A 12,576-nucleotide genomic window follows, 5' to 3' on the forward strand; every position below is an offset into this window, starting at 1 on the left:
CTAAAGAGTTGCAGTCAGTCTTCGACGAGTTCACTATCAACCAAGTACCAAGAGGGGAGAACAGCCATGCAGATGCATTAGCAAACCTTGGATCCTCCATCCAGACAACCGACCCCAAGACAATACCTGTAGTATATCTCCAATGGCCAGCTGTCTGGAAAGATGAAGAAGAGCAAGTTAATGACATCTCCAACAACCGAACATGGATGACTTCAATAGTCGAGTACTTAGAACATGACATACTTCCCGAAGATAAGAACGAAGCACGTCGGGTCAAGGCTCAGTCAGCCCGCTTCACTATTATACAAGGTAAACTATATAAACGTTCATTTTCTGGTCCATATTTGAAATGCATTAACCCTGCAGAGGCCAAATACGTACTGGCTGAGTTGCATGAAGGAGAGTGCGGCAACCACTCTGGAGGACGAAGCTTGGCGCACCGTGCCCTAACACAAGGCTACTACTGGCCAACCATGCGAGCTGATGCCTCTGACTATGCCAGACGATGCGACAAATGCCAACGGTTCGCTCAGATATCCCACCAACCTCCGGAGCGTCTCATCTCAATCACGTCCCCTTGGCCATTCATGAAATGGGGGATGGATATAGTAGGCAAGCTTCCAACCGCACCAGGACAGAAAATGTACATGCTTGCAGTGACCGACTACTTCAGCAAGTGGATCGAAGCAGACTCATTCCACCAAGTCCGAGACAAAGAAGTAAAGGGTTTCATTTGGAAGAATGTGATCTGTAGGTACGGAGTACCAAAAGAAATTGTGACAGACAATGGTTCTCAATTCATCAGTTTTGACTTCCAAGACTTCTGCAAGTTCTGGAACATCAAGCTCAGCTTCTCGACACCAAGGTATCCCCAAGCAAATGGACAGGCAGAGTCATCCAACAAGACCATCATGAACAACATCAAGAAGCGCCTCGAAAAAGCTAAGGGAAGATGGGCTGACGAGTTGCCAGGAGTCCTGTGGTCCTATCGAACCACAACTAGGACTGCGACAGGGGAGACACCATTCTCATTAGCTTACGGGATGGAGGCAGTCATCCCAACTGAGAGCGAAGTTCCGACAGCCAGATATGAGCTAACTACAGACGAAGAAAATTGGGAAAACATGTGCCATGAACTCGACACCATCGACGAAAGAAGGGACAAAGCACTCTTAAGAGTCTCAGCCTATCAACAGAGCATAGCCAGACATTACAACAAGAACATCCGCACTCGGACATTCAAAGTAGGAGATTGGGTTCTACGAAGAGTCTTCCAGAACACTAAGGAAGCTGGAGCAGGTAAGCTCGCCCCGACATGGGAAGGTCCCTACCTCATCACAAAGGTAGTCGGACATGGAGCATACAAGCTACAAACAAAGGAGGGACGCGATATCAACAACAGCTGGAATGCTATCCACTTGAGACTGTATCACTCTTAACTTAACCCAGTCTACTTTCATATTCTTTCATCAGTATTCTCACAAGATCTTCATTCGAGCAACATACTGACACTTATAATGCAGGAAGTGTCAGAACTACATTTGGGCTTGATCCCTGCAAAGGGTATGTAGGCAGCTCCACGGAGCGCAGCCCCCTATCACAACCATTTTTTCTTTATATATATACTACGAACAGTTCAATAACAAATCTAAAAATAAATTGACTAAGTCACTTTATACTTAGATTGGGGGAATAAGACACTAATACTCCATAAGTCATTCAGCCAATCAGCATCCGATACAATAACTTAAACAACACTAACAGAAGCTACAACAAGCCATAATACAACAGAACTAGGTCAGTTAGATCAGGATACAATACTACATAAGAAAAAGTTCATACAACAACTAGAAAAGGCCCGACAAACTCTGTTATCCCATGACAATGAACACAAAAAGAAGAGGAATCAGTCATCCACAACCAGATCATTAGTAGTCATGATGCCAAAAGAAGTGGCTAACTCTTCGGCCCGGGTTATCTCTTCAGCCCTCATCTTCTCCAATTCCTCAAGATCAGCAATGTATTTGGGAACATCCCAGCTATCAGCCTTACCATCCCGAAACTCACTAGCCATTACGCCACGGCATTGGATCTCAGCCTCCAGCCCAATGACCAACATCCGATTCTCCAACGAAGCAACCTCGGCTTTCAAATCATCAACTTGACCAAGAGTCACTCTCAGCTTCTCGACATCAGCTTCCTTGGATTCTAGTTGAGCCTTCAAATCAGCTATGAGTTGATCAGACTCCTTCTTGGAATCTTTCAGCCGACTAACTTCACCCCGAAGATCATTTCTCTGACTCCTTACTTCCTTTAGAGTTGCCATTAAGGACTTGATTTTCTTCTTCAGCCAAATGACCCCTTGCAAACCCTGACACATAAAAAAGAAAATGTAAGACAACAAGAGAAATCAGCTAGTCGGCACAAACAAAACTAAATGAAATATTCGTACCTGGAACAAATGAGAAACAGTGGTATCAATTGACCCATCCGTACCAACCTGCTCCATTCTGTGATCATCTTCGGGCCACAACAACTTATCAATCTCTCCTAAGTGAGGCCCAATCTCACTATAGGCCGCAGCATTGGAAGGGAACGAAAGGGCAACGGTGTCGCTAAATGGGTCGGAAGAATCATCCTGCACAGCCTTCTTCTTTTTTTTCGTCTGACTCCGCGTCAAAACAGGGGGATCAGCCGGAGGCACGACAACCTCTCTGTCAGCTTCTGAGCTCCCAACGGACGATTTCTTTGCTTGACGCAAACGTTCCAAGGCATTGGAACCGGTTAGAGGAAGTGTAAAGGGTCGGGACATAGCTACGTCTGCAAACAACCGCTCACTTGTCGTCAATTCAGTCAAAAAATTGGGAGTATATCCCAAGACTTCTAAACTTCTCTTGATAAACACAACACGAGGATTATCAGGACTCTGTAGAAGAGGAATACCTTCAGGGAGTTTTTCAACAGAGCGCCACAAAGAACTCTGACGAAGACTCGATTCAGACAACAAATCACTCCACTCACGCTCCGCCTCAGGAATAGCAAGAATACTCTTAAGTCGACCAGAAGACTCCCTCGAATCCCAAAGGTACTCAACTCGAAGCCTACCTGCAAAATGATAGAAGTATCAGCACACAAAATAAAATAAAAACAACAACAACATGTATATGCAAGGAAACGGATTAGTAGGCAAGCATAAAAGACTCACATGCAGGAGACCATGAACAAGGTATCCTACTATCAGCAGGTAACCCCAACGAGACGAAAGGGACGAAGAAGTAACGGTCCTTCCACCTCTTATCTCCGCTCTTCAAACTAATAATTAAAGGAGGGTCCTTCCCCCTAGTTGTTAACTGGTACCTACCTTTGTCATTAAGGTGTGCCTTCAAGTAGTAAGCTCTCAACAAGTCAGCCACCCCAAGTGTTATCTTGTGCCTTTCACAAAGGACTTCGAGAGACATCAAAATCCGCCATGAATTTGGCATTAGTTGTCCGGGCGAAATCTCGTGGTACTCACACAACTCAACGACTAATCGGGGGATGGGAAACCGAAGCCCTTCTTTGAAGGGAAGTTCATACAGACACACCCAACCAGGTAAGTGCCAGTCAGGCCGCTCCGCCTTAGCAGGAGCATGCAGACTGATGGTATCAGGGATCTCATAATGACGACGAAGATAGGTCAACTCACCTAAACTTATGGAAGACCTAGGATTAGAACTAAGCATACTACCAGAACCCGGCATACCACCATCAATAGGTTCGTTAGAATCTATTCCCCTTCCAGTAACATCACCTAAAGGACGACCCCCCAATTCTACTACTGTAATTCGGTTGCAATCAACCATCTCAGCAGAACTTTGAAAGAGAGAACTAAAATCTTCTTCACTAAACGAACAAGACAGTCGACAGACTGAATCAGCGTGACTATCACACCTACTTGTAGACATAATGAGCTGATCACCTAGAGCAAAACAACAGCTAAGCCTTAAGGAACACAAAAAAGACATAAAGAATATTTAGCTCGATACACAATCAAGAAGCGCTGGACGACTCATCAATCAATCAGTCAGACGGACCAAACATAAAAAACATATGATTAAACGAGGCAAAACAGACTACTATATCAAATTAGATTACAAAGTATTCAGTTAAACAGCAGTCAGCCTATAAGTCTCTACTAATCAGTCAGACATACCACTCAGCTCAAGGAACAGAAACACATGAATTAGACATACGCCTAAACAACAGAAATTCATATGCCACCATTGCAATCAGATCAAACGCAAACAGAAAATCTACAGGATCAAACAAAAATAACAGTTGAATAAACTAACCTAGCACGAAGAACATGAAGAACACGAAGAACACAAAGAACATGCATAAGGACATTGAAAGGAAAACAAATGAGAGAAAACTTACCTCTTGAGAAGCTCTTTTACTCCACACCTTGCACCTCCTCTCCAAGCCTTCCTCAAATGAATGCAATAGTAAAAACAAACCACCCTTATATAGGCACACAAATCCACCCGATTAGTGCCAAGTGTCAACCATCAGGTGGCCCTACCAAAAAGGATTTAACTTCCTAAGGACACTTAAAGTCTCAGAGACAAATGAAAATTCACATTGAGCGCACTAGGCCCACTCGGCCATCTCCCCCGGACACACTACCTCCTCGGCAGACCACTCGGCCCAAACACACGAGTCACTCGGCCACCCAGGCGAAGCACTCGGCCCACCCGGAGGAGCACTCGGCCATGCCGACAAAGCACTCGGCCACCCCGGTAAAGCACTCGGGGGAGCAATCAGCCATGCCAACGAAACACTCGGCCTTCCCGGAGGAACACTCGGCTCGTGCAGCCCATTCAGTCGGCCAACATGTGACCCACTCGGCCATGCCTCAGGGCCACCCCGTGGACCACTAGGCCAGAAGGCCGTTCGGCCCAAGCATCCAGTCGGCCCAAGCAGCCGGTCGGCCAACCAGGCCCGCGCGCATCCGCAATCCACTCGGACAGCCGGATGCATATGTGCTCATTACTCGGCCGGATGCGTAGGTGCGCATCACTCGGCCGCAAAGTAAGCAGCCAGTCGGCCCAAACAGCCGATCGGCCAACCAGGCCGCGCGCATCCACAGGTCACTCGGACAGCCGGATGCGTAGGTGCCCATCACTCAGCGAGACCCCCGTGAATAATTTCTGAAAAAGGTAAATTGAGTCAATGCATATTCTGTAACTATTGGGAAAATGGATAAATTCTGATGGAATTAATTTCTTTTTTACTCTTTGATAAAAGAATGAATTCTATACCAAAGAGTGAGGGACAAACTGTAGTGGACAAAATTCGTATACTTGAAAAATAATAGTCCAACAAGCAGTCAGTCAGCCCAATAAGCTATCTAACTAGCCAAGAAGGCCCAAAGCCCATGTAAAATAGGCTCGCATATACAAAGTACCATCCAATTACCCAAAACCATACCCGGACCCGAATTCGGATACACTCAGTCAGCCAGGGACCTTGAAACAGTCAAGGCTCCCATCACGTTCGCCAAGAATCTCGGAATAAAACCACTTGGAGCGAGTCAAGCGAAGGAGAAAGACGGAGGAGGACGGAACGAGGAGGAGGACAATAAATAAGACCATCAGAGGTTGAGAAAAGGCATCAAATAATCACTGAACTTTCTTTACTCTCTAATTGAAACGAAGGCTACTCTATTTCTGAGCAATCCAGTCAAGCAAGACTAATTAGTCAGTCTGATTGGACCTGACCTAGTCGCTTGACTCCTCCGTCATCGCCATCGTCACTCTGACCATTTTACGACTCCTTCATCCATCATCATTTCGACTATTTATATCTTAATTTTATTACTTTCTATTAGCTCTCGTTACAACCCGACTGACTTGAGCGTCGGAGTCCCTTTGGCTGACACCCCACCGGTGCTCCCAATTGAACTCTCGTCTCTCTTCTTTTTGTTATTGACAGGTTGCTGGTGCCCATCTAATCAATTGTAGGAAATCACCTCTACAAACACAAGGTCTAAAAAGTAATTTGTTAAAATACACTGTTCAGACAGATAATGAGACAAAACACAAAGTCCGTAAAATGTATAAACCCTATAATTAAAATAAATTAAATCATACTAAAAATTATTCCCAAAACTAAATACAAAACAAAATTAAACTATTTAAAAAAATCTAAACTAAATAATGAAACAAACAAATCATTTCATCTTCATCATTAACCCTAATCCGACTAGTTCATCATCATCACTAACCCTTCATCTTTATCACTTCCAAATACACCATTCACAAATCAACAACAACAAACTCAAATCTAAATCAAATGTCAAAGAAAACAATTCAAACTTTCAAATGATAGACCAAAAAATTGAAGAAAAGAGAGAGAGATTAAAGATGATCATCCCATCGGCAGCTCCACCCCTTCTCCATCGAAGCCCATTGTCGACTAGAACTAGGTGTTGCCGCTTCATCGACCTTGCCCAATAGCTACTGCTGTGGCAGCCTTGCCTAGAAGTCGTCACTATGCTGCCCTTGGTGTGGCAAACATCATCACATCCCATGTGTTGTCCCCCTTGCGAAGAATGTCGACTCCTCCCTTGCATCCCTCCACCTTCAGTGCTGATCTAACTTTTTTTTAATAGTGTCCCACTCTTCGTTTCTATCTTTTTCATTTTCCAATTCAACTTTAAAAAATAATAATTATAATAATGTAAATTTTTTATTAAAAATGTAGTATATTAACTATGTAAAAAAAATATAGATAAGATGATGAAATGTGTAATGTAAAAATTTGACGTAAAATAAAAAAGTGGGGGTTTTGGTGATATATTTTGAAACATAGAGTAGAGAAGCTAGTGTAAGTGTGCTTAGGTGCACTGCACAAAACATTATTTTCATAGTAACATTTTCATCAAACTCGGACACATATATTTAATAATGGATTTTTTTTAAGTGAAAAAAAACTTCATCCTAATTCTTTTCACTATCGATTATTTAGTAATTTTTTCACTATTAAAATTTATATTCGTAATTAACTTAGATATTAACAACTCTTAATGAATGCAGACATATCAGTTTATAAAGCTATTATATCATTTTAGGGCTTAAATTTTGGGATTACATTTTGATTTATTTCCTTTTGAAAAGTTTCCAATTTCCTAAAATGATCATAACAAGAACTTCTGGTTTGAGGTCACAAAGAATTAGTGAGACACTCAAATTCAGAATTGGAGAAGACAGTCCAATTTCTGACAACACAATGACAGGGAAATCGTATGTGGTTCACGCATATATGAAGCTCAGAGGAGAGAAGAAAATTGGTGCTTTGTCTTTGGACGAACAACATAGATGTATATTAGTACTGGTCGTGGAAGTACATACCAGGTATATGCTGCAATTATAATTTAATTTATATAAATAAAAATATATAATAAAAAATTATGATTGATAAAATCTAAATATTAAAATAGTTGTTTATTTTTTCACCGTTAGTGATACATTTTTGACAATATAATAAAATTATTTACAACTAAAATTGAATACAATTAATAGAGTAATTTAAGTATTTTAATTAATAGAATAAACAAAATATATAATTAATAATAGAATGAATAGAATAATTTCACCACACATTTTTTGGTCATATTTTTTAAAACATAATTAATAAAATAATTTAAGTATTTTTTTTTTTTTGAAAAAAATAATTTAAGTATTTTAATATGAAATTTTTTACAACTTATTTAATACTTTTTATTTATTTATATTATTTAGATAATTTTATTATTTTTTTAATTTATTTACTTTAACCAATGGTTCTAGAAAATAAAAAAAGTATTAAATAAAAAAAAAATCCGTTATTCGCACCATAAACATACGTGCAAATGATTTCTCAAATCTCACAATATTTCAACAGAACAAGTGTAAGAATCTCTCAAATCTCATAATATTTCAACAGAACAAGTGTAAGAATCTTTGAGCAATGATCAGGGAAGAAATTCAAAAAGGGCATGTGAGCTTTTGATTTTTGGGAGCTCAATGACTTAAAAAGGCTTTTTTTTTTTAACAAATAAAATAAAATAAAAACGTGTTGCAGAACTACTCTCTTCCACCTAATTTTTGGAAAACCCACGTGACCGAAAACAACAATAACTGAGAGTAACAAAAACGACATAGGCGTTTGCGCTGATCAATCAAACAAAACGAGTCGTTTGCGCTAAGAAACGACAATCCATCATCACCTTGAGGTAGTTTAACAAACACAAGCATTTCTTTTTAATTGATATTACCCATCCACCATCATTTCTTCCACCCATTATTCATTAAGTCAAACTGGTGCATAAAACGATATGTAAAAACGGAAGAGTAGGAATCGCCTCATTTATTTCCATAAAGTGCTCCATGTTTAACAAAGAACCTTTAAAACCATCGAAAGAGTCATAAAGGAAACATGTATGAGCAGTCACCAAGACAACACAAACTCAAAGAACCTTGAGGATGTCATCGGCGCTGGAGACGGCAAACTCTCCGGCATTTTCGATGTTTGCAACCTTCACCTTGAGGTTATCAACCACGAGAGCAAATCTCTTAGAACGGATTCCCAGGCCTTTCTCTGAAAGGTCAAGCTCAAGGCCAAGAGTTTTGGTGTATATTGCGGCACCATCAGCAAGGAACTTGACATTCTTGTTATCAGAGTAGGTTTGAGCCCATGCCCTCATGACAAAGGGGTCATTGACTGCAAAAACGAGTGAATAAGGAAGCAAGTTAGATTGGGAAATTCAAATTTGGCTTGTTTCATCATCGATATCTTAACTATGGAATTGGACATTTCTATCAATCCATAATAAATTGGCAAAATGAAGAGCTAAAAGATGCAAAGAAAAAGTTTGGTTCAGTCATCTAAAAGTTCAAGAAGGACGATCAAACTAATCTTTCGATCTAACGCAAACCTGAGAAGAATTTAACAATTTAGACAGAATAATTGGGTGTTGTTTACTTCATATTTTGACAGTTCATACATAAGCCACCAAGGAAAATATAAACTGTTTCAATATACCTCAATGACTAAATAAATAAGGAATATATTTAAAACCCGTGTTAATGTATGTTGAATGGTCTAGGAAGATACAGATGAAAGCAAAGATTAGATATATCAGCAAAATATAATGGTCCCATTCATTTTATTCTCACTCAACTCAAAGACTATAATTTTATTGACAAATGAATACCCTTTTTTTACTTTCTTTCTTTAAAATAAGGGGCTAAAGAATTCGACCTTAGGACCCGATGATGTTAAAAACAAGCTATGACTGCAACCACAATTGGAAATAATCCACAGATTGACTAAGACAGTGTTCGTGTAATGATATCCAAATCAGAGTGAAATTAGCCAATTAAACTTCCAAAATAGTTGTACTTGTACAATAAACTGCAAAAATATATACAAAGTAGAACAAAGCAAGATTATCTTGACTCCCGAACACCCAAAGAAAAAAAAAAAGGTCAGTCGTACCGCTTAGTAAGAAAATTTCATTTACGCCCTTAGCCTTGAATTCAGCTTCTTTCTCAATGAAACCCGGTACGTGCTTCGTGCTGTTCCACCCCAAAAAAAAACCCAGTCTCAATTTCAATCAAAATCAATTAAAAACACTCCTCAACAAGTGATGCTATATGGCTAATGGATCGCCTTTTTTTCCTACAGTTTTTTCAGCAACCAGATCTCAAAATTAGTAACTAGAAGAGAGAAAAATAAAGTAAAAAGGACCTGCAAGTAGGAGTGAATGCACCGGGAACACCGAAGAGAATGACCTTCTTGCCGGCGGCCAGAGAGTGTACGGATACGTTTTGGAGAGCGCCACTTTCGTCGAAGAAGCTTAAGGTTCCGTCGGGTAAGTCATCACCAACGGCAATCGGGGCCATTGCTGTTGATCAACGCTGGAAGAGGAAAAAGGCAGATGAGATCGCAGAGTGAAGTATGAGTAGTTGAATAAAAGCTCACTCGCTCCTCGTTGTGCTAGCCCTGGACGTATATATTATAGAGGTTGGACTCTGGAGATATCGAGTGTCGGGCTTAGGGAATTGTATTTAGCTGGATTTGATATTACTCTTTGAGTCCGCCTCTAAAATAATAATAATTAATGAGTATTAGTATTAGGGAAATTTGATAAATCATGCTTACATTAGCTTAATATTTAAAATTTGAACCAAAGTTAACTACTATATGAAACAAATGCTCATCTTTCATTTAATACCAAAAATACCCCCATACCTTTCCTCTCTATTCTCCATCTTTCTCTCTACCTTTCATTTAATAGCTTAATAATTAAAATTTGAACCAAAGTTAACCACTATTTAGAATGCTGTTTAGATGTTGGATTTGTAGTTTGTTGGTATTTTTTTGTAGTTTTTTTGGGTGAAAATCGTGTTCTGTGAAAATCTGCGTTTTTTTTGGGTTCCTTGAGTTTTTTTCGAAATGCCCGATAGTGTCCGATAGAGGCCCGATTCGGGCACGATAGTTGTTGAGTTTCAAGGTTAGGGATGAAGGTCCGATAGAAACCCGATGGTTGCTCGATAGTTTTGGTTACCCGATAGTTGCCCTATCGTGCTAATGTCGTACCATCATCGTACATTTATGGCAAAAACTACAGTATTATACACCATCGTACCCACTAGCGTCCCACTGTCGTACCATCATCGTACCATTGACAAAGTAAGTTAACAATTTGAAACTAACTATTATCGTACTACCATCGTACCTATATCGTCCCACTACAAATTCTAAAATTACGATGTTATAGTAACTACTTAACAAATTCTATCGTACACCTATCGTGCTAATATCGTACCATCATCGTACCCATTATGGAAATAACTACAGTATTGCACACTATCGTACCCACTATCGTAATACCGTCGTACCACCATCCCTAACCTTGACTATCGGGCAACCATCGGGTTGTCATCGGACCTTTATCCCTAACCTTGAAACTCAATAACTATCGTGCCCGAATCGGGCCTCTATCGGACACTATCGGGCATTTCGAAAAAAACTCAAGGAACAAAAAAAAACGCAGGTTTTCACAGAACACGATTTTCACTAAAAAAACAGCAAAAAATACCAACAAACTACAGATCCAACATCTAAACAACATTCTAAATGGTGGTTAACTTTGGTTCAAATTTTAATTATTAAGCTATTAAATGAAAGGTAGAGAGGAAGAGGGAGAATAGAGAGGAAATGTATGAGGGTATTTTTGGTATTAAATGAAAGATGAGCATTTGTATCATATGGTGGTTAACTTTGGTTCAAATTTTAAATATTAAGCTAATGTAAGCATGATTTATCAAATTTCCCTAGTATTACTAGGAGGAGTAATGATATGCGGACTCATGTGACTAAATATTATACACATGTATTATTGCTTTTTTTAAATAGTGATTTCTAACCTAATTTTAATAAATATAATTGGTTAGGTTAAATTGTAATATTATTATGTGTAATATTTGAGTACATATTTTAAGTACTGATATCATTGTTCTTACTAAGACAAACGCATCAAATCTACATGTATCATCAATATTAATTATTTAATATTTTTATGTATGGTTTTCACATTTTAAATTCTGTAATTATAAAATTACACACTAATTACTATAGTTACTGAAATATATCATTAATATTTTTATGATAGATCACATTAATTTATGATAAAACCAACTACATTAAAAAATAATTAACACATAAATGTGTATGTTTTAGTGTTAGGTTTATATATTTTTGGATCATGTGTTTTGTCCCATTATCTATTTGGATTTGTGTTTTGATAAATTATTTTTTAGACTTTATGTTTTGTAAAATAGTTAAAATAGAACCCTAAATCCGATTTTAGTCAATAATTTCTCAACTAAAATCACAAATAATTTACCAAACTAATAATTCAGAACAAAAATAAAATCATTCTGCTTAAAAACTGTGTTGTTATATTCAATTTTTTATTTATCGAAATTGAATTTAAGATTCTATTTTAATCATTTACAAAATATAGGGTCTAAAAAGTAATTTATTAAAACATAGAATCTAAATAATTAATGAGACAAAATATAAGCACAAAAAAAGTATAAACCCTTTAGGGGTCGTTTGGTATGCAGGAATCTGGACACGGGAATGAGAATCTGAACACTTTCTCATGTTTGGTACTGGGTTTGAGTTTTTATAACCTGTGAATCTGTACTCCAGGGGTTTTAACTTTTCATGATTCTAGATTCAAGTGAAACCCATCTGACAAGTGGTTTTTAGATACCCAGGAATGTGAAACACTTCAAAATTATTATTATTATTTAAAAAAAAAATCTTAAACCAATAATTTTTTAGTTAATGGCTTATTTTATTTTTGAAGCTTATAATATAAAAGAAATATACATATATCAAACTATAAAATGATAAATAATATTTATTTATTTAAAGAAATTGATTTGTAAAGCCTTTATATCACTACTTTAGTTTAAAATAACAAATTAAATATTATTAAAAATAAAATAAAGGTATTTTTGTAATTTTAAAAATTATACT

At 38.2% G+C, this 12,576-nt stretch overlaps 2 protein-coding genes across 2 annotated transcripts; both read right to left on the bottom strand.

Annotated features, from left to right (window-relative positions):
* Positions 1–1,874: 1,874 nt before the first annotated feature.
* LOC133795343 (uncharacterized) lies at positions 1,875–4,386 on the bottom strand. The gene is made up of 4 exons (XM_062232795.1): positions 4,332–4,386; positions 3,206–3,958; positions 2,453–3,105; positions 1,875–2,371 (listed from the first exon to the last, which is right to left on the bottom strand). The coding sequence occupies exons 1-4, from the start codon at positions 4,384–4,386 to the stop codon at positions 1,907–1,909; spliced, it is 1,926 nt and encodes a 641-aa protein (XP_062088779.1). The 3' UTR covers positions 1,875–1,906.
* Positions 4,387–8,371: 3,985 nt separating this feature from the next.
* LOC133797061 (peroxiredoxin-2-like) lies at positions 8,372–10,090 on the bottom strand. The gene is made up of 3 exons (XM_062234833.1): positions 9,772–10,090; positions 9,520–9,599; positions 8,372–8,742 (listed from the first exon to the last, which is right to left on the bottom strand). Exons 1-3 carry the CDS (start codon positions 9,924–9,926, stop codon positions 8,489–8,491), a joined length of 489 nt encoding a protein of 162 aa, XP_062090817.1. The 5' UTR covers positions 9,927–10,090; the 3' UTR covers positions 8,372–8,488.
* Between the last annotated feature and the right edge of the window lie 2,486 nt (positions 10,091–12,576).

Source organism: Humulus lupulus, chromosome 8, assembly GCF_963169125.1.
Source record: "Humulus lupulus chromosome 8, drHumLupu1.1, whole genome shotgun sequence".
NCBI classification, from domain to species: Eukaryota; Viridiplantae; Streptophyta; class Magnoliopsida; order Rosales; family Cannabaceae; genus Humulus; species Humulus lupulus.